The sequence below is a fragment of the Ovis canadensis genome, chromosome 4 (genome assembly GCF_042477335.2).
Source record: "Ovis canadensis isolate MfBH-ARS-UI-01 breed Bighorn chromosome 4, ARS-UI_OviCan_v2, whole genome shotgun sequence".
Lineage (NCBI taxonomy): Eukaryota > Metazoa > Chordata > Mammalia > Artiodactyla > Bovidae > Ovis > Ovis canadensis.
In genome coordinates this window covers 48306609-48332864 of record NC_091248.1, presented here as the reverse complement: position 1 = coordinate 48332864, position 26256 = coordinate 48306609, and the positions used below count along the sequence as shown (strand labels likewise).

General features: G+C 41.4%; 1 protein-coding gene across 1 annotated transcript in view; it reads left to right on the top strand.

The window, feature by feature from the left end:
* Positions 1 to 26256, top strand: part of GRM3 (glutamate metabotropic receptor 3) — a 105020-nt gene that overhangs the window by 56662 nt on the left and 22102 nt on the right. Inside the window, exon 3 of the mRNA XM_069588803.1 lies at positions 22629 to 23695. Coding sequence (XP_069444904.1) covers positions 22629 to 23695 — 1067 coding nt within the window. The remainder of the gene's footprint in view (positions 1 to 22628; positions 23696 to 26256) is intronic.

Here is a 26256-nt window from a genome sequence, read left to right as displayed (position 1 = left end):
CTACATCTCCCACAGCACCACCTGGGATTTAAGTCCCTTCTATTAATACCTGGGTGGATACACTGCCTTATGAATAAGGCAGCATTTGAAGTGAGCATTGAAAAAGATGCAGGATTTGGGGACTGGGCACTCCAACAAAGATAGACGCTTTCAATAATAACCTGTGCAAATCAAGGGAAATATAGTGCTTCCCCATCACAGAGTTCACACTGCTTTTCCACATACATTTCTTAAAGCTTACTAAGTGTCAAGCACTCACTCTGACACACTGATAGGTGGGACGGACATCAGCTTCTCCCTTGAAGAATACACAGCCTGGCAAGCAGTAGTATTGAGCATCTGTATTTCAGAGGCCACTTCTGAATTAGAGCCAAGTTGGGAATCATCTGTGTGTTTAGACTGACAGGAAACAGATTAGATGACTTAGGGGGAAAATGCATAGGAAAAAGGAAAAGACACAGAACCAAACCCTGATGTACTCTGATATTTAGAAATAAGATGAAGAAATTCTCAAAGGAGCAACAACAACAAAATTAGCTGGTATGGTAACAATAAAACAAAAAGAAAAACGTATCTTATTCTTTCTCTGCAATTGGAGGATTTAGGTAGAGCTCAGAAGAAACAAAGCTTGCCACGGTGTAGATCAGATGTAGCTTTAAGCTCCCTCATTATCTAATAATTAACACAATAATTTTAAAATTATGAACACCTTTCTCCAAGGAACCCTAAATGCTCTGTGTGTCCCTTCTAATGTATCTCCCTAGCACTGTAATTAAATTATAAAATTATGCGTTATTGAAAATTAAGCAAAAACACCATTACCATCTATGCTATATTTGATTTTAGATTTCCTGTGGGGAAATGTGCAGTTCCACCTTTTCACTTTCAATGAGGTGAATCAAACCAGTGCCACAATTCCAATCTTATTTATGAATATAAAATTAACTCAAAATATAGCTCAGTCAGGCTCCCCGGCTCCCTCCTGTATGGGGTACTGTGTCACACTGTCCATCATTTTTTAATGAATCTTATTCAACGAGCTGTTCAGGGGCCTGCTTCTGATTGCCTTTTATGTTAATTTTTATAGGAAATTTAAAGTATAACTTAGGCTGGAGGTGAGTGTGAAGAACGACAAATACTTCCCATATTTCCTGAGCCTAGTCTCACTTTAGCTGTCATCTTGTTAGGCTTTGGAGTTCATTTATCCACTCAGTAAATATTTAATAAGCATCCAGTAGGTGTTAGGCCCTGTACCTGCACATTAAGGCTAGAAAGGTATCCTAATCTACCTTCAAGGAAGTTCGAATCTATTGGAGGATACATATGAGTGAAGAGGCGACTACAGTATGTGTAATAAGTCTACCCCACTTTGGACACAATTGATCTTTTGCTTTTTTATTCGTTCTTTTTTAAGATTCTCTGGCTCCTATTACTTTTCACAACACAATTCTTCTATGATGTCCACGATTCCATACCCTCTTTATCTTTCCTTCTTCCCTCTGTAGCCCTTCTCTTTCAGTCTCTTGGAAGGCTTCCTCTTCTCACCCTGTGTCCAAGCTCTCAACCGTGGGACACCTAAAGACTCCATCCTCCTATTCCTCCCATATGGTTACCTCCTCTAGTCCCTAACATTGGACATCATCCATGTAGTAATGACACACAAGTGGATTTTCTCCACCCCTACCCTCTCTGCTGGCATAAAGAATTGTATATTTAATGGCTTCTTTGACATCTCATCTTGCATAGGCAAAAAAATCTTGTTTATCATATTCAACTCAAAGATCTTTATTTTTCACCTCTCCTTCCTGCACCAAAACAAAGACACACACACACACACACACACACACACAACCAATCCATTACCAATTTTAGTCAATAGTACCATCATCTGCTTATTTAAATAAAACTTTATAATCAATCAAAGATTAACTCTGTTTTCCCATACCTAATGTTCAGTTCATGAGCACCGCTTCAAAAGATACTTCCTAAATCTGACCACTTCTTACTGTCTGCACTCCTCTTCCAAGTCATCCATCTTCATCTCTTGATCCATGAAACAGGAGCTAAATGACTTTCCTTGACTCCCTTCTGATGCTCTTAGAGTTCATTCTCCACGTAGTAACCAGAGTGAGCTCTTCAAAATGTAAATCTAGTCAGAATATCCTCTGAACACTTTTCATTGATGATAGAATAAAATCTAAATACATTACCAAAGCCCATAAGCCCCTCCAGGATCCTGACCTCTGCTTTCCTCTCCAAATTCATATCTTGCACCACGCTTGCTTCTTATTCTCTACACATGAACCACACTGGCTTTCTTCTTGTCCACTGAGCACTTTAAGCCTGTTCCAACTTAAGAAACTGTATTTCCTGCTCCTTCAATCTAGTATATTCTTCCTCTAGAGCCTCAAGTGTCTGACTCCTTCTTGTCTTTAAGTTCAGCTCAGTTATTACTTCCCTGGAGAATCCTCCCAACCAGCATTACCTGTCATTCTCTATACCATTACCTTGCTTGACTTTTTGTCACAGCATTTACTGATCACAATTTAAAGTTACAGTATATATTTGTTTGCTTGTAATCCACTAGGGTCATCTGCATGGAGGCAAGGATTGTAGTCATGTTGGTCACACGATTAGCCTTAGCATCTGCTACATGTTTGATAAATACATGAATCAACTGAGGTTAGAATCAAACACTGTGGGAATACAAAGGAGTCTCGCGTATCCTAATTCGGTGGGGGGGAGGGGGTCAGCAAAAATAAACAAGTCTTCAGACATAAAGATTAGTAAAAAGGAGTCAGGTGAAGGAAATTGCTTGTGCAAAGGAACAAAGGCAAGAACATGGAACTTTCAGGGAATAGGAAGTGATTCAGTACTCACAGAGCACAGAGCTTTCGAAGGATTTTCTGGAGCAGAAGTGGTGGGTACACACACTGGGAAGAAGGATGTGCGGGAAGAGATAAGCATTTGATAAAGAAGTAAAAGGATCACACTGTCAAAGACAAACAGTATCCTGTTGAGGAATCTGAAGTATTTTTCATGAAGGCATAAGCCCATTGGAAGATTTTAATCAAGAAGGAACCTAACAAATATGGTTTTAGGAAGATTGTTACTGCCACAGCATGATTGGGGTGGCCAAGTGAGGGTGGGGGTGGACTCAACTTAAATCTGGAAATTCATTTACTAGGCTGGAAAGTCTCCCTCTCTGGATGTCCGTAAGTATCAGTTCAGTTCAGTCGCTCAGTCATGTCCAACTCTTTGCGACCCCATGGACTATAACACACCAAGCTTCCCTGGCCATCACTAACTCCTGGAACCTCCTCAAACTCATGTGCATCCCATTGATGATGCCATCCAACCATCTCATTCTCTGTTGTCCCCTACTCCTCATGCCTTCAATCTTTCCCAGCATCAGAGTCTTTTCAAATGAGTCAGCTCTTCGCATGAGGTGGCCAACGTATTGGAGTTTCAGCCTCAGCATCAGTCCTTCCAATGAATATTCAGGACTGATTTCCTTCAGAATGGACTGGTTGGATCTCCTTGCAGTCCAAGGGACTCTCAGGAGTCTTCTCCAACACCACAGTTCAAAAGCATCAATTCTTTGGCACTTAGCTTTCTTTACAGTTCAACTCTCACATCCATACATGACTACTGGAAAAACCAGAGCTTTGACTAGATGGACCTTTGTTGATAAAGTAATGTCTCTGCCTTTTAATATGCTATCTGCTGCTGCTGCTGCTAAGTCGCTTCAGTCGTGTCCGACTCTGTGCGACCCCATAGATGGCAGCCCACGAGGCTCCTCTGCCCCTGGGATTCTCCAGGCAAAAATACTGGAGTGGGTTGCCATTTTCTTCTCTAATATGCTATCTAGGTTGGTCATAGCTTTTCTTCCAAGGAGCAAGCCTCTTTTAACTTCATGGCTGCAGTCACCATCTGCAGTGATTTTGGAGCCTTCAAAAATAAAGTCTCTCACTGTTCCCATTCCATAAGTATAGTCTTTATGAACTGCTTTAGTATCTGGTATAGTACTGGAATCTGCCTCATGGAGCTGAAGCTGCTGCTGCTAAGTCACTTCAGTCGTGTCCAACTCTGTGCAACGCCATAGACAGCAGCCCACCAGGCTCCCCCATCCCTGGGATTCTCCAGGCAAGAACACCGGAGTGGGTTGCCATTTCCTTCCCCAATGCATGAAAGTGAAAAGTGAAATTGAAGTCTACTAGAAGTCAAAAAATTAATGTGCATGAATCAGGAAAGATGGAAAGAATTCAGAGTCTTCTACAGTTTCTCAACCTCCCCCTTTACTTTAATTAATAAGATGCAATTTTTTTAATTGCTCACAATGAAAACTCACAAATATGGTCTCAAAATTTATTAAGCAATGAAATACTCAAAGCAACAACATTAAGTCTGTCCAGAAGACACTTATACCACCAAAGCAACTATCTGGTACGCAGCCTTGAGCCAGAAAGGGAATTTAGATCTATTGAAGTAGACCATGCACTATACAGACACAGACACAGACACACACACACACACACACACACACACACACACACACACAGCATGTCTCCATAGATGTTGTCTCACATTGCAGACAAGGGTATTCCTTCTAGCCTAGATCACTCCTTTCCCTGGTGACAGCCTAAAAAATGAATTCCTTCTAAAATTACCCACTTACAGCACTATGAAGGTGTTTGCTTACTTTGCCTAAAAGACCAGCCTTGATTGTCATTCCTAATCACTCATCTAACAATTATTGAAATGCTTACTATGTACCTCTTACTGTGCTAAATATTAAGGATGAATAAGACATGGTTTCTGCCTTCAAGACAACTAAATCAGTATGTGAAAATCACTAAGGTAGATGAACTCACTTACTATTTATGGAAGCACCATAAACAAACATATAAATAAGGCTGGGGAGACAAGACTCATACTAAGGACAAACCATAGTTCAGAACACGAGTGCTGTTGTCATACAGGCCAGGCCTGGTTGTGAGATGTTCACCTACTAGTCTCGTGACTCAGCCTCTTTCACATTCACTTCTCTCACATGCAAATGTTCAATAAGGACCCACTTGACTTGGTTAAATTAAATGAGATGATATATGGAAAGCACAAGTGTAGCACTCCTCAAGTAGATGCATATGTAGCAGTGTTCATAAATATAGCTTATAATTCCTCTCTTAGATGATTATAAGAAGGAACTTTTGAGAAAGTACTGCTGCTGCTGCTAAGTTGCTTCACTCATGTCTGACTCTGTGTGACCCCATAGACAGCAGCCCACCAGGCTCTCCCGTCCCTGGGACTCTCCAGGCAAGAACACTGGAGTGGGTTGCCATTTCCTTCTCCAATGCATGAAAGTGAAAAGTGAAAGTCAAGTCACTCAGTCATGTCCAACTCTTAGCGACCCCATGGACTGCGGCCCACCAGGCTCCTCCATGGGATTTTCCAGGCAAGAGTACTGGAGTGGGTTGCCATTGCCTTCTCCATGAGAAGGTACTAAAGGGTATTTATTATCCAATAAGAGAAGGTGCATATAATGCCAAATGCCTCAATGGTCACAGAAACCTGCAGCCTTACTCACTTCCCAGCAGCACCTAAAATTCTAGAAACTAAATACAATTGGCAACCCACTCCAGTATCCTTGCCTAGGAAATCCCATGGACAGAGGACCCTGGCAGGCTACAGTCCCTGCAGCAACAAGAGTCAGATACGACAACCACCTCCATCTAACACAGCAATTAATAAAAGAAGAAGGTCTGATCCAACAATGCTGCGTGAAGTGGATCGGCTTCTGGGACATGCACCTGTACACCTTGGACCATAAGCTTCTTTTCTGGGCACCACATCTCTCATCTTGTTGACCAGACCTCTGATGGGAACTGGGCTGTATGGTGTCCCTCAGCCATCACAGTCACCCCCAAAACATCTGTCTCCAAGTTCATTGTTGTAAGACATATCTACCTGTAAGATATATCCCTGCCAAGTCTGCTCCACCAGGTTCAACTACTTCACTAGAAAGAAGACTCCACTTTCTATGGCAGTTATCCCAGCCAGAGACACTTGATGCCATTTGCTGAATTCATTGGATGAAAATAAAAAAGAAAGCAATAGCCATCATTGTTTGTATGTCTTTATACATGTGTGTGGGAAGCAGTAAATCTAAGGGGAAAATAGCTTTTCATCTTTCCCCTTTATCCCGGCAACAAAATTTTTGCAAATTTCTTCTCTCTCAAATCATACATTATTAAGAGAGGCCTTGAAAAAAGAAAGGATTTTACATTCATTCCAATTGCTACCTTAATAATGTTCTTGCTTATTGCTTTTGCTTCAAATGAGTTATCATATACTACATTTAAGGACAATCATAAACCCTAAAGCCAACCACAGAAATGCTCCAAGGACAATTTGGAACCTGTTTGAAGAAAAGTATTGAAAGCTGACCACTGTAGCAGCAGCAATCAGAGATGTAGGGGCCGAGTTGAAGTTAATACCAGGCTGCCCAGCAGGCCCGGGGGCACAAACACATCACAATGGCTATGATCAGCAACCAAAAAATGAACTCTCCTCCAAACTGCAATTTCTGCAGTGCAATTACTCAGAGGCATTTGATCCAAGATGTACCATGTTCTACCTCGTGAATGCCAAAATCACACATCATTGCTGCCTCCTTCCAAAGCTGTCTGTCATTAGTTCTGAGTGGAAAGCACTCGCCACGATGAAAATAGTCAAAAACAAAATAGATTTAAAAACAACACACACAAACAACAAAACAAAACACACACACACACACAAATCCCCTCCTACTCCACGCTCCACAGAAGCTGCTTTGAAGTCAAAATAAAATAGGATCTGCCAAGTTCTAGGAGAATGACAAAGACTCCCCACTATCCTTGAATATATCCTTCCCGGCCTTCCAAAATTATCTGTTCCCAGATGATCATATTCGATCCCATTAAGATTGCAGACTTTTACAAAATGAACTGATTATCCAACTCTTACAGTGATTTTAAATTTATACTCCAGTCTCTATAACCAATAATCATGCCCTTGGGAGCAAGTTTTGATGTGGCGAATATTTCTGGCTCATGACACATGGAAAGCATATAAGTATTGTGGGAAAAAAAAAACTAGATACTCAAAATTCACACATCCAATGCCAGTGCCTAGACACAGCTCTGAGTGAGGCTCATCCTGCTGGGAGTAGACCAGACCTGCATTTAGGGCATGACAGGTGCGCTAAAGAACCTGCCTGCCTATGCACGTAGATGTAAGAGACCCAGGTTTGGTCCCTGGGTCTGGAAGAATCCCTGGAGAAGGAAATGGCAACCCACTCCGGTATTCTTGCCTGGAGAATCCCATGGACAGAGGAGCCTGGAGGGCTGTAATCCATAGGGTCACATGATCCATAGGGTCACACAGTCGGACACACACTGAAGCAACTTAGCATGCAAAAGGTGCTCTCTGATTTCCATCAGGGTCTCAGCCCTGGTGCTTGCATGGAGAGGCGAGGAAGAATTACTTTATCTCAAAGTCATTATTCTAAAATAGATAACAGAAATTAATTAAAACCTTAAATTGGGCCTTCCCAAATTAACTCATCAGGTAGTATGTATTAAGTACCTTACACAAGCAGATAATCTACTTAACTTGCAAACATTTGTTAGTATTCAGATGAAAGCTTTGAAGTATTAACCCTAAATATATCAGGTTTCTTCAGAGTGTTATGACCATACTTATAGCATCATAATAATATACAATGGGCTTCCCTGGTGGCTCAGTTGGTAAAAAAAAATCTTCCTGCAGTGCAGGAGGCCAGATTCAATCCCTGGTTTGAGAAGATTCTCTGGAGAAGGAAATGGCAACCCATTCCAGTATCCCTGCCTCGGAAATCCTATGGGCAGAGGAGCCTGGCAGACTACAGTCCATGGAGTCGCAAGAGTTGGACAGAACCTGGTGACTAAACCACCACCAATAATAGACTATAATAATATATACTCTACCATGTATGTTTATAAGAATTTTATCAACTTATCATCTGATGCTTGGGGAGGTCCCTTGCTTTCTGCCTCGTATTATTCATTCTTTCTTTCTTCTTCTAGTTCCTTTATCCATTCCTCCAGCACAAAATTGGTAAATGCTAGCTACTAAGGTTGTAACAATTAATAAGACAAAATCCTTGCTATCAAACATGTTATAGGTTCTCCAAAAGAAAAGGACTGGGATAGGAAAGCAGAACCAGAACGAACTTTCCAAAACAGAATTGCTTCCACCTTTCCAGGCTCTTCCCCCTTCAGCAGCACCCCCATGCCCATCTTCTGGCAAGAAATCCCTAGAAGTACAGAGAGACAAAGTCATAGGTTTTTCTTGCTCAGTTCCATAGCCAAAATCATACCCTGAAGAAAAGGTCCAACATTTCTTCACTAGCTCTCGCTTTGCGTGTGTGTGTGTGTGTGTGTGTGTGTGTGTGTGTGTGTGTGTGTTGACATCCAAACCTAACAGAGGTATGCAGGCAAGGTCTAGGGTGTGGTGGGATGCAGTTATTTCATAAGCAATTTGCAAAACTGGAAACAAAGACAATAGTACAGATAATATGCTCCATGGTAACAAGCTGAATGAAGAGGAAAGTTTTCTTAGCTATAAATAAACATATTATGTTCTAAACACTTAGGCGGTTTTAGTCTAATTTAGGTCAGTGAAGTCTGGAATCTAAAGAACTATGGTTTGTAGATTAGCCAGGGTTCCTATAATGATTATTGGAACAGACCTAAGCCATTTAATGAAGACTCAGAGAACCAGCTGGCTGACAACATAGTGGCTGTACAATGGTAGACACTGATTCACTCTCTCATTCATTCATTTGTTAATTTAACAACCATTTTTCAACTACCTACCAGAGGACAGATGCTCTAATAATCAGAGAGTGATAGAACCTTTCAGTACACTATACACTATACTAAGCACTGTCAATGTAACGGTCCCAGGAATTCTTTGGGTCACTGAAATACGAGTAAGTAACCAGTAAGTGATGAAACCCAGATTCCAATGTCGGCAGGCAGGCAGGCTCCAGTGCAAATTGATGCACGACATAGTTCCGGGTCTCATGGGGCTCTCAGTCTAGACTGGGGTCCCAGAGCAAATAAACAATTTATTAACGATGAATCACTCTCTGCTACAGGTATACACACAGGCTCTGGAACCCCAGAAGAGAGTTCATTTATGGTCAGGCCTCATTGTTTACTTGCCTTCTCCACCAAAACACTTCCTTCAGTTACTTCCTCTCTCCTCGTTTTGAAAAGAAAATCAAATTTTGAAATCTTAAATTTTCTTCCTAAATAGTAGGATTATTTTTCCATCTCCCTTGGTATTTGTTGAGGTAGTTACACCTGGCTTGAAAAAACCGTTTTTCAAGGGCCTATTCTGTATTAGTCATTATCTGAGGGGTGGAAGTTCAAATACCCCACCAGGTATGGATTTGAACTGCAACTCCCATCAGCCATGGCTGTTTTTCAATAAAGGTCCAGAGTTATCTGGTCTTTCTGTGATTCAAGAGATGAAAATAAATCTAAACTTTTCTCTCAGTATTTTAATAAAGCTAATTCAAGTGTTTTACAAATACTCTGGTGGCTCAGACAATGAAGAATCTGTCCTCAATGCAGGAGACCTGGGTTCGATCCCTGGGTCGGGAAGATCCCCTGGATAATGGAATGGCAACCCACTCCAGTATTCTTCCCTGGAGAATTCCATGGACAGAGGAGTCTGGAGAACTACAGTCCACGGGGTCACAAAGAGTCAGACATGACTGAGCAACTAACACTTTTACAAATGCAATAAAGGACAAATAAAACTATTTCTCAGGCTGATCTTAGCCTATGGATCCCAGATTACAGTCTCGAAAGATAATAAAGTTGGCTTGTGCCACTGAGGAGCTCAAAACAAGGATAGCAATGGAAAATAGAGACAAAGATGATTTATACTAAGAGAAAGACGATGAATGCCGAAGAAAAGGAATGTTAGACGTAGGCTCAGAGAGGAATTACACTTTCAACTGTGATTCAGCAAAGGGCAGCAAGTCAATGTGAGCAATTTCACAGGCATTTACAAGAAAGAGAGGGCATATGCAGCGCAGGCAAGGGGATGAGTTAAGCTGCAGGTGGAAAAGTGCAGGCTGCATCACAGCAAAGTGGAAGAGGATTATTGGAGCTTCTTGTGCATTGTGAAGGGAGAAAGTGAAAGATACAAACAGTGAGATGGACTGGATTTTGCAGGACTGTGGAATTTAGCATGATACTTTATTCTGGAGGGTATAGTCCCAAGGATCACCAATACACAAGATGTTAGGCGTCCTTCAATGAAGTAAATGGAATAAAGTTTGGAAGTCCAAATCTTGGGGAAAGGCTGCATACCACATCAATCTCTGGATGATTCTCAAAACAGATTCACAAATTAGATGCTCTAAAAACTAAACCCTGTACAGTTAGGAACAAACTTTAAAGCAGTTACCTAGCTTCCACATACTGTAGGTGCTTTCAGAATATTAAGGTTGTATAGATAGATGGATAGACAGGAGTATGCTATATATTGTTGTTTTGTTGAGTCAGTAAGTCATGTCCAACTCTTTTGCGACCCCATGGACTGTAGCCTGCCAGGCTGCTTTGTCCACGAGATTTCCCAGGCAAGAATTCTGGAGTGGGTAGCCATTCCCTTCTCCAGGGGATCTCCCCGACCCAAGGGCTGAACCCGCATCTCCTACAATGGCAGGCAGACTCTTTACCACTGAACCACCAGGCTGTAATAGGAGTGTGAACCGTTAAAATAAAGGGGGGCGGGGAGAGGAGAGAGACCGGATACAGAAAGTTACCTAGGAGGCTATTATAATAATCCATTGTAATAAAACATTTTGGGATTGCTAGCACTCCCTGTGTGCCAGATATCACATGAGGTGCTGTTCATATATACATATTGTAATGAGAACCAAAGTTAGGGTAAGAGCAGTCCTCACTATTCACTTTCAGGAAAAAGTTGGATCAGCCAGTATTCACTGCTCCCCTCTCATCCTCTCAGCTTTTTCTATAATTTCTCCCTGTCCTTTTACTTCTAATACAAGTATTGCTGCTGCTAAGTCGCCTCAGTCTGTGTGACCCCATAGACGGCAGCCCATCAGGCTCCGCCGTCCCTGGGATTCTCCAGGCAAGAACACTGGAGTGGGTTGCCATTTCCTTCTCCAATACAAGTACATGTGCCCTATAACTACAATTTGAAAGAAAACAAACATTAGACATTTGAATGCTGCCATTAAAGCATTTTTCCACTCATTCCTCTTTTTACTGTTCCTTGAAGTAGGTCGTTAACAGTGCCAAATCCCCATTCTCCTTTTTCTCCTCCTGGGTTTTAGTACATAAGGATCAATAGCCAAGAGGAAACAAATTTCAATGTTTGTTTAAAAAAAATGAGCAAGGGCTTGGTCTCTTTCCCACCGTCCTCGCCCTACAATACCGCTATGATATTACAGGTAGGATATAAGGCAAAGGCCAGAAGCGGAAAAAAAGCTTTGGTTTCCTCCCTCTAAACAGCTGAATCTTTAGAGCAGATTCTAAGCCTACAAATCCAAACGTCTGTTTACATGAGGAGTGAATATCAGAACTTTATTTCCCTCATCTTCCAGGCAGGAAGAACAGAGAGCCTGGAGGAGGATCAGAGCTACTAGACAAATGTCAGCATGTCTGCATACTCTGCAGACTAGAGGTGCAAACATGGGCATGAAGATGGTCCAGGTCAGCCCTGAGAGGTTGGTGCCTCCATCAGTTGGGAGGTAGAAGAGTACCTGCCTGTCTTTCTTAATCACTGTGATTCTAACAGGAAAAAAGATCCATGAACATCAGACTCCGCCAATCACATCCACAGATTCTCTTCTATGAAGGAGAAAGATAAGATGGAAAAAGAGGTAAAGTTAAGGAGCAGAAATCCCTCTTTCTTAGGCCAGAGGCCAAAACATGAAAGGCATTATTTTAGGAAAGCTGGACAAACCTTCTTTGCGCCAAATTCTTTCTCTACTGAGATATCACATTCCATCATCAATAATGTATCCCTGATGACCTTTCACACTGTCCTCTAAGTATGATCTCTTTCACTATGAACAGCCCTGAAAGGAGTAACCTAAACAGAATCTAGTACTTTGATGGGAATTACTTTTGCCTAGGGCTATGTGGAAAGCTGGGGTATTGGGAACAAGAAAGCATGCTGAGAAAAAAAGAAGATAAAAAGGAGGAAGATGAGTCCCAAGAACAATTTGTGCCACCGTCATTGTTACACATCTGCTCAGATGCTATCAGCAAATATGATCACGTTTTCACTGATTTCAAGGATGACTTTGGGTAAAGTCCTGATGTTAACAATGCCCAGTCCTCTGGTTTTGCAGCAAAAGCACCATCTGGGAAATGAGGGAATTTATGCAAGAAAATGATGTATATATATATGACTTTATAATAGACAAAATTAACTTGGTGATAGAATCCTAACATCTCTTAAGTAGAATGATTATGTATTATATAAGTATGAGTGAGTGAGTGAAGTCGCTCAGTCGTGTCCGACTCTGCGACCCCATGGACTGTAGCCTACCAGGCTCCTCTGTCCATGAGATTTTCCAGGCAATAGTACTGGAGTGGATTGCCATTTCCTTCTCCAGGGCATCTTCCCAATCCAGGGATTGAACCCAGGTCTCCCGCATTGTAGACAGACGCTTTACCATCTGAGCCACCAGGGAAGTATAAGTGTGTATATATATATATATATATATATATATATATATATATATATATATACATATATATGTATGTATGTATATATATATAATGTTATATACATTATAGGTACTATGTCAGTATATACTGTCTAATTATATAATTGACATGTATGTGTGTGCTCAGTCGTGTCCAGCTCTTTGTGACCCCGTGGACTGTAGCCCACCAGACTCCTCTGTCCATGGAATTTTCCAGGCAAGAATACTGGAGTGGGTTGCCATTTCCTTCTCTGGGGGATCTTCCTGATCCGGGGATTGAACCCACATCTCTTGCATCTCTTGCATTGGCAGGCAGATTCTTTACCTCTGCGCCACCTGGGAAGCCCTATATAATTGATAATTACATACTAACATATTATATAATTATATAAGGGATATGATAGAGTTCTATCAGTAAGTTAATTTAACACAATTGGAGGAAGAGCGGAAGACTCATCTGATTCAAAACGATTCCTGAGGTTGATTAATTTCTAGGAATATTTTCTAAGAAGGAACAGAATAAATAGATTTATGATACCCTTTGCACTCTTATTTTTAGAATAATTCAAAATAGATTTTGTGCACAAATTGGGGTGAAAATGTAAAGCAATTACTTTCAATTTTGTCACCTTAATTATTTCCAGCAGAACAGAAATCCTTTTGGGAAGATGCAGGTTTGGAATTTTTAACAGAGTGTGAAAGTGCCTGATGCTCTGACAAGGTCACTTAACATACAGGAGTTCATTGATGCAGTCCCTCTCAGTGAAGACCTGCTACGCTACAGTCATTTAGGAAAAACATGACAATGTAACAGCAGACCCACATACTGGGAGGAGAAGCAATTTATTTCCCCTGTATTCTCTTTGCACCACACCATACAGAGTGTCAAACGCATGTCCGGGCATGCATAAGGCAGGAGACTAGAAATTAATTTGGTTCCCTCATAGAAACCGCAGTTACCGCATGCTAAGCCGCCCTGCCTATCTGTGGATGTTCATCCATGAATGCTGAATAAGATTTCTGCCGTTTGGCTTTTCATATGAAATGGTATACTGTTTGCTTAAAAAGGGAAACTCATTTTATCAAGTATTCTTGCAACCATGATTATGTTCAGAATACTAGCTTTGCTACTATATTTTAAATAAGTTTTCTTTTTTTTACCAGTTTTCACTGCTGACTTACTATCACCTCTCTGAAAGGGATTTTCTCAGTTTTCAACTTCACATTTCACTCTCGTGCAGCTTTAGAATTGGAGCCCAGAAGGCCAAGTGACTGAAGGGCAGGACAATGGGAAACAGATGCCTTCTTTTTTTTTTTTTTAACAAAGTGATGGACATGTGCTTGTATCCAACTTTGGTTTGGGGAAGCATTTTTTTAAATCTATGTGATTAAATTATTTAATTCATGTGAGGTAGTCACCTTTAAAAGCATGAGGACAGATTAAATTTATCCTCAGAATTCACAATTTTTTTTTTTTCATAAAATTGAACACCTCTGGTGAGTGTTGCAAAGTCACAGTGTTCTTGGGTGCTTAGATTTGTGCCGGAGATGTCACATTAAAAAGGAAGAAAATTCCCACAGAGCCCCCACTGCTTGTTCCCCCCGACAGCTCTTCTCGCTGTGATCTGCTCTAAAAGGGTCCCTGACACCCACCCCTGTGACACACAAGAGACTGCTGCTCTCCTACAAGGTGATTGAGAGCCAGGAGACACCCAGCCGGGCTGACTGGTTTTCCAAAATGGATAAAAGGAAAATCACAGAGATCTGTATGAAATGGGGTCTGCAGTAGAGGTGAGAGGATGCGGAGAGGGGACTGGGGGCAGGAAAGCTGTTGACGAATGTGAAAAGGCAAGGACTTTGAAGGAGAACACTGAAAGGACTTTGTAAGCTGGAAATGACTGGAGGAAGGAAAAGGACTAGATAATTATAACACCCATTTTACAACACCAATAAAGAATTCCTCTGGAATGGATGTTTTCCATTTTTAAAGAGGTTTGAGATTATTAAACTATTTCTAAAACTCTAAACAGGTATTACCTTAGACCAGGATATCTCAGTCTTGGCACTGATGAAAGTTAGGGCTGGGAAATTATTTGTTGTGAGTTTGTGATCAGTGCCTTATGGACTGGTTAGTAGCACCCCAGGCCTCTCTCCACTAGATGCTAGTAGTAGCCACCAGCCTGAGTCATAACAACCAAAATATCTCCAGACATTGTCAAATATTTTCTGGGAGGAAATATTACTCCTGGCTGAGAACCACTGGCTGTTAACCATGGCTGTGTAATAATACAGTAAACTGGTAGACTCTGGGAGTTGCCAATGGACAGGGAGGCCTGGCATGCTGTGATTCATGGGGTCGCAAAGAGTCGGACACGACTGAGCGACTGAACTGAACTGAAACCATCAAAATACAAGTGCAGGCCCATTTCCTAAGACTGATGTTTAATCGGTCTCTGGTATGTGTTTGAAGTTCCTAGAATGATGATATTTGACCTACTAAGTCTAATCATCAGTTTAGGAAACAATCAGTGAATGCATACGGCATGCCAAGCATTGCCTTGGATGATGAGAGAGCAAAGATGAATGAGAGGCTAATGACCTAGTGAAGAGATGGACACACAGTGGAAACATTTCCAAGATGTACTCGATTTTCTTAATGTTAAATGTACAGGACACTGTACCAACACAGAGGAAGAACTGGTAGCCTGATGGCACAACATTTGAGATGTCACTCCATTTCCATCAGCACTGCTAAAACTCAAAAGCAGCAACATTCAGAAGTAGAGCAACCAGAACTCACATACATAGTAGTTTTACTACTGTCAACATGTACATATGTACACTGTACACACATACACACATCAGAAGTGCACACATGTATTGGAGAGGTCACAGCATCACGCAGGAGATGCTCTCGGCGTCTCCCCCAAATTCCCTTAGCACTCACTGTTCTCATACATGTCAGTCAGTTCAGTTCAGTTCAGTCACTCAGTCGTGTCCGACTCTTTGCGACCCCATGAATAGCAGCACGCCAGGCTTCCCTGTCCATCACCAACTCCTGGAGCTCACTCAAACTTACGTCCATCAGTTCTGTGATGCCATCCAGCCATCTCATCCTCTGTCATCCCCTTTTCCTCCTTCTTCCAATCCCTCCCAGCATCAGAGTCTTTTCCAATGAGTCAACTCTTCGCATGAGGTGGCCAAAGTACTGGAGTTTCAGCTTTAGCATCATTCCTTCCAAAGAACACCGAGGGCTGATCTCCGTCAGAATAGACTGGTTGGATCTCCTTGCAGTCCAAGGGACTCTCAAGAGTCTTCTCCAACACCACAGTTCAAATGCATCAATTCTTCAGTGCTCAGCTTTCTTCACAGTCCAACTCTCACATCCAAACATGACCACTGGAACAACCATAGCCTTGACTAGATGGACCTTTGTTGGCAAAGTAATGTCTCTGCTTTTGAATATGCTATCTAGGTTGGTCATAACTTTTCTTCCAAGGAGTAAGCGTCTTTTAATTTCATGGCTGCAGTCACCATCTGCAGTCAAGGGCTTCCTAATAGATGCATCTGTGACCCTCTGCCAGGGAGCTTTCTCTGGCCACAGAGCCATGCTCTGTCTGCATCCAGAGCAGCTGAAGGGGCCTGGGCCAGCCATTAACCAATGACAAACAAGAGCTGTCCCATCCCAGCTAGTGAGTAGCTTTGGTATTCTGTCCCAACACCCATTCTGTAAAGACCCCAGGGAGAATGAGACCCATGGCTCTCATGCACACAGTCTTGTTTTGGATTCATTCCTGTGTATGTCTTATTTCTCCATTTCCCTATCAACTCTCAAATCAACTATTTGAACCCAAATCTAGCCTTAAGGTTTACTGCCAGGATAAACCAGCTAAAGACGCAGCATGATTCATATAAGCTGAAGACTTTAAAAAGAAAGGGGAAAAGGCATGACCGTCAACAGCAGCCTGGCAAAGTAAATTGTGGCACAGCCATATAATAAAATATGAGGCATCAATAAAAGTAAACCAACTATAGCTTCTTAATGTTACTTGAATGAATCTCACCAAACTTAATTTTGAGCAAAAGATATTAGAATTAACATAACCCATACTTTATTACTATATTCATATCACACATAAAATCAGGCAATCCATTGTTCATGGTACTTAAAGATGATCATGGTACCGTTGGGAAGAAGCAAGGGTAGACAGGGATAGGAACAAGAGTACTGGCAATGTTCCATTTCCTAACATCCATAACATTACATAGGAGTATTCACTTTGTGGTAATCCTTATTTTTACCCCTTTTCTGTATATGTATTTCAATTAAAAGTTCTTAAAAATTTCATCATAGGGCATGTGAGAAAAGCAATAGATTGTGTAATGGAGATCAGGACTTGGGGAAGAGAGGGTAGAAAAAGATGTGGTAGTTATATTAGCTCAGGTTAAAAATGGTCCCTAACCAAGATTCAGGGGCCACCGTGAACCTTCCAGCTAAAACCAAAAAAAGAAAAAAAAAAAAAAAAAAAAAAAGCAAAAGCAGACCCTGAGCCTTTCCCCTGAATTGGGGCTCACTAATTTCCACTCACTGCTATTTTCTCTGTGCCTTGCCTCCACACTCTTCATTCTTAGTCTAGGAAAACATTGTTCCTTTCTGAACCTCCACCAGTGCTGAAAATTTCAGCCGTAAGATGTAGATTCTAGATAGGGAAACAGGAAAATGTGTAATGAGACCTCAGATGTGTTAGCTGTGCTAACTTCTCAGGAGAACTGGAAAGGTCTTTATACTGTCTTAACACTAAAAAAATGCAATGTTCTTTCAATAGCTTTTTTAGAACACTCACTTTCCCTTGCACCTGAGGAACTTAGCCAGTATTTTTCCAGTATGAGACAGCACTTCAGACATCTAGATGGTGCTGAGCCTCAGCAACCACTGTCAGGTGATAAATAACCATGGGAATGCATCGGCAATTGTGTTCCTAATCAGTAGGTAAATTAATCACACGTAGCCAAGAGTTCATTTTTATTCTTTCCTGTCTTCTTGCTGCATGATGTTTGTAAGGATTCTGTTGGCTCCAGCCAGAGGATTTTGATTTCTTCACCTCTTGACCCCTAACAAGGTCTTTCAAGGGAAAAGCCATTTTCTGTCTTCTCACCTCGGTCTTTATTCCAATCCATCAAAATAGTTCACGGAAATTTCAGTGATGGCCTGGTTGTAAAATTGGAGCCATGTTGCTGCTGGTAGCTCTTGCAATCTTTATTAGCATTTATGGATGTGAACCCAGGCAGTGGCAGTTATATTCCCATTATTAACAGCCTGTTAAGAGCCACATTACTGTCTTACCTTCATTGGACTTCTGTCTGAGAAGAAAAAATAAAGAACTGATTTAATTTCCTCCTGCCATTGACCTGTGGTATTTGTAAGGTATCGACCTGCCTCATCTCTATGAAATGGACCCTAGGAGGGCAGGTCATCTTGGTATGAAACTTCCCAAATAAGTCCATTTGAAACTGGGATCAGAACTAACTGGATAATGAGCTAAACTGAGAAGTTAGTATGCCTGATTCGAGGCCAGATCAGGTTTCCTCTGAAACATGAAGACCTGATTTTGAGACACTAGCTCAGTGAAGTAGATTTTGGAGAAAGATTCTTTGTCTTTGTGGGGAAAAAAAAAAAAAAACAAAAACAAAAAACTCCGCTACTTTCCAATTCTTCCCCAAACCCTTTAGTTTTTTTCATGCTGTTACCACAACAGAGGTGATTTATCTTTCCATTTTGAATGATGCTTAGTTCCCTTGGGGAAATTCAACTCGAGAAATAGGAAATTCACTCTAAAGAACAGTACAGCTCATCTCCAGAGAACCATACTTACGGATCTCTGGACTTGAACTATTTCCCAGGTGAGTCATTTGACTCAGAAGCAACTCTGAGTGCATCAGGAAGGTGACAGGATCGATACTTGCACGCTGCTCTGTCACTTGAAGTCACTCCAGCAACACCTGAGAAAGAGCTAGGTTTTCCTACCCGCCTCCTCACTATCCAAGTCAGTTGTGTTTGGATCAGCATTCAGGTGCAGGAAGATTCTCCCTTGTGGACTATTTGATGGATACAGTTTACCTTTTTCTTCTAGGTTCCCCTTTCATTCTTTTTCCTTCTAGTATAGACCTAGCAAGGGCTTCCCAGGGGGTGCAGTGGTAAAGAATCCACCTGCTATTGCAGGTGACTCAAGAGATCCGAGTTCAATCTCAGGGTTGGGAAGATCCCCTAGAGGAGGAAATGGCAACCCACTCCAGTATTCTTGCCTGGAGAACCCCGTGGACAGAGGAGCCTGGCAGGCTACAGTCCATGGGGTTCTCCAGGCAAGACTCTCTCAGATCTCAAAGAGTCGGACATGACTGAGGGACTAACACACACGCAGACACGGTAGCTCTTTATTCCAAACTACAGATCAGAGCACTTCTGCTGACTATGGGTTTGTTACATATTTAATGAGACAGACTTAATAAGAGGAAAATTTATATGAAAAAATTCCACCAAATGACTGTTTACCACCCACTTACCAAGCACTTGTGATAATATTTGCAGCAGTATCATTTTCCGTATTTATTTACTTTGCAAGCTGTTCTGCCTGACCTGGCCCAATTATTCATTATACTTTTTAACTTAATAATTTATTTTTATAAAAATAATACATGTACATATTTTTTACATGACTTTGACAAAGCTCATAAGAAAGAGCAATAGTTTCTTGTCACCCTTTCCCAAGTCAGTTTGTCCAATAATTTGACTGTCTTGATACTGTCCTCCTTCTATTTTCTCTTTCTTTCTAAAACATCTGATTGAATGCTGAAATTCCATAGAATCTTCTCAAATCTTTGGTTTTTTTCTACTTTCCTTCTGAGCATTTTGGTCAAACTTTGAGAATTCTCTCAAATTTAACTTTTAATCCTTATACTGAATTTCTATTTTCTGCTCTCAATTCCAAAAGTTCATTCTTGCTCCCTGAATGTTCCTTTTTAAGAATAGACTGTAGCTGTCTCCTAGATGCAGCCTCTTTCCTTATCTCTCTGAGCTCATTGTTATTATAAAGTTTTCATCTTTTGCTCCTTGCATTGTCTCTATTGATGCCAAATTTCCTTTCCTGGTTGTTTGTCTTTCTCTTTCAGGTTGGAAGTTTACTCAAATATCTGGTGTTCCTTGATTGTTAATGTATATTTTCCTTTTTTTTTTTTTTTTTATTATTGTATTTTGAATAGGTATTATAATCATATGCTTCAAAATGCAAAAATATAAATATAAAAGAATTCAGTAAAAATTTCCCACCCATCTTTGCCATGCATCTGCCCACTTCCCATCTCTCGCCATAGGTAACCACTATCCTTGGGCATCCTCCCAGAGCCTTTATGCACAAGAGCTGTAGAAGCCACATTTCCCAGCCATTCTTGAAGTTGAGTGTGACCCTGTAACTAATTTCTAGTCAATAAATGTGAACAGAAACACGTGCCACTTCCAGGTTTATACTTTTCAGAGGCAGGTGCAACTACTTCATACTCTTTTTCTCCTTCCACTGGGTGGATGCTGATGGGAAGGAGGCCCTAGGACCTGGTACAGCTTTGAGATGGAAGGGACCCGAGTTCCTGAATCAGCGTGTGTAGGAGAGATACCCATGGACCAAGACCTTAGCCTGCTCCGTGAGGGAGACATACACTTCCATTGTATTTGAACCCTTAAATAGTCTGGGTCTATTTATCCACACAGGCAAGCCTACTCTAACTAATTAAATTTGTCTACACATCACAGAGACACCAGCCACATTCTCTACATTTAAGGAAAGAGTAGAAGTCAGCAGTGTGAAATAGTAGGCACAGAGTCAACCAGAGAAGGTGGCATAAAAACGGCAGCAGATGTCGGCAAGAGACGTGATGAGCAGCAGCTGGAAGAGCGGAAGCAGACACGCCTAGACAGCTGCTGCTCTTCAGTTCAGTTCAGTTCAGTCGCCCAGTCGTGTCCGACTCTTTGCGACCCCATGAATCGCAGCACGCCAGGCCTCCCTGTCCATCACCAGCTCCCGGAGTTCACTCAGACTCATGGCCATCGAGTCAGTGATGCCATCCAGCCATCTCATCCTCTGTCGTCCCCTTCTCCTCCTGCCCACAATCCCTCCCAGCATCAGGGTCTTTTCCAATGAGTCAACTCTACGCATCAGGTGGCCAAAGTATTGTAGTTTTAGCTTCAGCATAAGTCCTTCCAGTGAACACCCAGGACTGATCTCCTTTAGGATGGACTGGTCGGATCTCCTTGCAGTCCAAAGGACTCTCAAGAGTCTTCTCCAACACCACAGTTCAAAAGCATTAATTCTTCGGCGCTCAGCTTTCTTCACAGTCCAACTCTCACATCCAGCAATAAGAGACAATGTTGAGGGTACCAATCCTGTACAGTTAGGAACAAACTTTAAAGCAATTACATAGCTTCTGCATACTGCAGGTGCCTTCAGAATATTCAGGTTCTGTGTAGACAGACAGACAGATAGGAATATGTTATACATGGGGCTTCCCCAGTGGCTCAGCAGTAAAGAGTCTGCTTGCAGTGCAGGAGCCACAGGAGACATGGGTTCAGTCCTTGGGTCAGGAAGATCCCTTGGAGGAAGGCATGGCAATGCCACTTCAGTATTCTTGCCTGGAGAATCCCATGGACAGAGGAGCCTGGTGGGCTATAGTCCGTAAGGTCACAAAGAGTCAGACATGACTAAAGTGACTTAGCATGCATGTTGTAAATCAGTCAGTCAGTTCAGTCGCTCAGTCGTGTCCGACTCTTTGCGACCCCATGAATAGCAGCACGCCAGGCTTCCCTGTCCATCACCAACTCCTGGAGCTCACTCAAACTCACATCCATCAGTTCTGTGATGCCATTCAGCCATCTCATCCTCTGTCATCCCCTTTTCCTCCTTCTCCCAATCCCTCCCAGCATCAGAGTCTTTTCCAACGAGTCAACTCTTCACATGAGGTGGCCAAAGTCCTGGAGTTTCAGCTTTAGCATCATTCCTTCCAAAGAAATCCCAGGGCTGATCTCCTTCAGAATGGACTGGTTGGATCTCCTTGCAGTCCAAGGGACTCTCAAGAGTCTTCTCCACCACCACAGTTCAAAAGCATCAATTCTTTGGTGTTCAGCCTTCTTCACAGTCCAACTCTCACATCCATAGATGCTTGCAAATATGTAGTCAGAATCATTATCCTCCAAAATATGAAAATACTACAGTTGAAGGATTATGGATGAGTGGTTTTTTTCCATCTGAATCATCTAAACTGTTTAAAAGAAAAGTACCATCCATTTATGGTGAAAATATTTTTTCTTGACTTTGAAGGAGAAAAAGAAATCTTCCTTTTTAATTATATACTTCCATGAAAATATTTAATTTCTATGCATTCAATAAATAATACAGATATGATCCAAAGTTTTGTCCATTCCTATTTGGAGTTTTTCAAGAAATGAATATTTATATACCACATAGACTATGACTGCATGTTTGCCGTTCCCCAGTTCCCCAGTTCCCCAGTTACATAATCAGCTCCTTTGAAGGCAGACACTATATTGTACTCGAGGATTGTCACTGGCACTTGGCACATAGGAGGCACTCAGGAATGTTAAGTGAATGAATTTATGAATGCTTGAGTATTCCGGTAGCTTTTAATATGTAAATTCAATGGTAATTGATAACTTATCTCAGCCTTGGAATCTTATTCCCTGTTATTTCAGTTTTGCTAAGTGTATGATATAAAGTCATTGACTGATCATACTTAAGACACCTAAACAGTGTTCTTTTCTTTTTCTTTTACTTACACATCACAGCTCCATTCATCGCAAATAAAGGTGTAGATAGCATTGTCAAGTTTGACACTTTTGGAGATGGCATGGGACGATACAACGTGTTCAACTTCCAGTATGTGGGTGGCAAGTATTCCTACCTGAAGGTTGGTCATTGGTCCGAAACCTTATCACTAGATGCTGACTCTATCCACTGGGCCCGGAACTCAATGCCCACCTCCCAGTGCAGCGACCCTTGCGCACCCAATGAAATGAAGAATATGCAGCCAGGGGATGTCTGCTGCTGGATCTGCATCCCCTGCGAGCCCTACGAATACCTGGCTGATGAGTTCACCTGTATGGATTGCGGCCTTGGGCAGTGGCCCACTGCAGACCTGTCTGGCTGCTTTGACCTTCCTGAGGACTACATCAAGTGGGAAGATGCCTGGGCCATTGGTCCAGTCACCATCGCCTGCCTGGGTTTTATGTGCACATGCGTAGTTGTGACTGTTTTTATCAAGCACAACAACACGCCCTTGGTCAAAGCATCAGGCCGGGAGCTCTGCTATATCCTGTTGTTTGGGGTGGGCCTGTCCTACTGCATGACGTTCTTCTTCATTTCCAAGCCGTCACCAGTCATCTGCGCATTGCGTCGACTGGGGCTGGGGACCTCCTTCGCTGTCTGTTACTCAGCCCTGCTGACCAAGACAAACTGCATTGCCCGCATCTTCGATGGGGTAAAGAATGGCGCTCAGAGGCCAAAATTCATCAGCCCGAGTTCTCAGGTTTTCATCTGCCTGGGTCTGATACTGGTGCAGATTGTGGTTGTGTCTGTGTGGCTCATCCTGGAGGCTCCAGGCACCAGGCGGCACACCCTTCCAGAGAAGCGGGAAACAGTCATCCTAAAATGCAACGTCAAAGATTCCAGCATGTTGATCTCACTTACCTACGACGTAGTCCTGGTCATCTTGTGCACTGTGTATGCCTTCAAAACGCGGAAGTGCCCAGAAAATTTCAACGAGGCCAAGTTCATTGGTTTTACCATGTACACCACGTGCATCATCTGGTTGGCCTTCCTCCCTATATTTTATGTGACATCAAGTGACTACAGAGTAAGTCTTGGAATGGTTTCTCCTTTTCCTTTTTCCTGTATCCTTCTACTGTTTTGTTATGTAGAATTTACAATAGATTCTCTTTATCTCAGCAATCAGGTAGCTAAATAACAAATGCTATGGTGAACTGCCATGTTGCATATGGAAATTAATTCACTGTGTTTTAAAAGCATTTAATTTGTGCTTACTATGTGGAAAACATTGTGCTAGGCACAGAGAGGAAGATACATGTATACAGCATGGTCATTCAAACAATTTATAATCTGGTGGGAGAAAAGTATAATACACACACACCTTTAAAACTTTTAATTAAATTTAGAAAATGAATGACGAGCGAATAAGACTTACACCACTAGAAATCTAATGAGAATACTTTAAATTATACACAAGAGGCCCGGGCTACCATCGATCGATCTATAAGTTAAAACAGACTTGCAATATTAAGCCAGGATCACTTTAAAGACCTAAAAACTCTCACTTGAGTTTCAGATAAGCATCATTATTTCTCTAAAATGGGTTAAAATACAATGTTTACTTATTGTACTTTTCCTAAACTTTAGTTCCTGTAGGCATGGTATATATATGTAATCCTTGAATTAGTTAAAATTTTTACTGTCTATATTCAGGCAATCAGTGATACGTAGTTCAAAGTTCTGGGCTTCAATATAATTATCATCTTTTCTAAAAGAAACTGATTCATCATTCCATCAAAACTTCTCAAATTGTTGAAATGATCCATCAGTTGTTCTTGCATTTAAAATTGTAATTTTAGTATCTTCCAATGAGTGAGTATGAGTGAGTATAGGAATTTTTCCCTCTTAAAGCAGTCGGTTTTTATTTTCTATATTTCTTAAGTTATCATAAAGTTTTCCAGAGGCATTATGGTTTCCTTGTTACATTGTGATTTCACCAAATAAAGTGCCTCTGTAGGTTAGAATAGTCTCCAAAACTTTTGTTTATCAGCAGTTCCTGTGTTGCCAAGCTCTTGAATATAGCAGCTCAAAAATAAGACAAAGCTATTTACAGCAACAGATCAAGAGACCAGCAAAGCTTAGTGTGTCTAGTCTATTAAATTATCCACCAGCATATGACTCAAAGCTCTGGACGACCACAAAGGAAGAACAAGAAAAATGAAGACTATATACTCAGTGTTGGGGTGACCGTCAGGCTTTCTGAGACTATCTATAAACATTTTTGAAAATCTGTCAAAGGAAAAAACATCAGAACCAAATCAGAGGTCAGAACTAAAATCAAAGGCTAGATTATATGCACCACAAGTTTTGAGTGTGGGGATTAAATGGAGAACTACAGTTCATGTATTTTAATACTCTCAATTCTATCTTTTATTTTTCAGTACACATCACCCTCTTAAAGACCTGTAAGGATTTTTTTTCCAGTTCTTAGGTAGCCATCTTTAGTAGATAGGACTTGGGGTATTGGGACTGCAAAATGGTTATTACACTGTTAATTATTTCAGCCTCAACATATGATTTGAAACTATTCTTTCTCAGAAAAGCTAATTTTAAAAAATAGCAGAAAATACTACTTAGAATGAAATTTAATTTCATTGAATGAACTAGCATTTATTTCTAAAAATGACTTCCCTCCCTTTAACATGATAGCAGTATCATGATTAAATGAAATTAGCTGAAGCCCCAAAGTTTCACCACATGACAGGTTACTAGAGAAATGCAGCAGAGAGTGTAAAATGCAGTGAAGTTGAGTGTTTGAGGTGTGTGCTAATTAAGGCAACAAAGCATACAGAGATCATCTGAGGTCTCACTTATCCTTGCAATAATGGCAACCCTAAGTTTACAAGAGAACTGAGAAGGTACACCAGAGCCTCCAACACAGTGGTTCTCATTTCAACTGCACACTGAATCAACTGGGTAGCTTTGAAAAGCTACTGACACCTGGGGCAGAGCCCCAGAAATTCTGATTTAATTGGCCTGATCTGTGGCCTGAACTTCAGGATTTGTCAAAGCTCCCCAAGTGACTCTCACTTACAGCCACGATTAAAATCACTGCTCTAATGAATCACATGCTCTTCTCATCTCATAGATAGCTTTAGTGTGGCCTGCATTGTTCTGAAATTCTTTGAAACATCTGTCAAAGTTAGAAAACTGAGAAATTTTATATAGCTATCCAGATTCTTGGCTCCTCTTAACAAAGTGAAACATGTGAACCCTAATTCCTACATGCAGCAATTAGCTGGTTGAGTAGTGTTCATGTATCTAGACAGAACTCTCACTCCTATTGCCCACAATGCCCACCAACCCCTGAATTCTTACACTTGGTTTCCTTCATGTATGAAGTATTTGAACTCGGGCCCCTTGTTTTAGATTGAGATTTTAAATTTCTCAGAGGTAAACCATGTGGCTCAGATAGAATCAGCAGCACTAGAAAAGTACCCATTAATCTAAGAACCGGCATTAGAAATCTGGACATCAGTCAACAAGGCTTATGACTCAGTACTTTGCCACCCACTGGGAGTTACGCATAAATATAAAGTACCATTCCAGTCTTCAAAAAGCTTATACTCCAGTTGGGAAAAAATAACA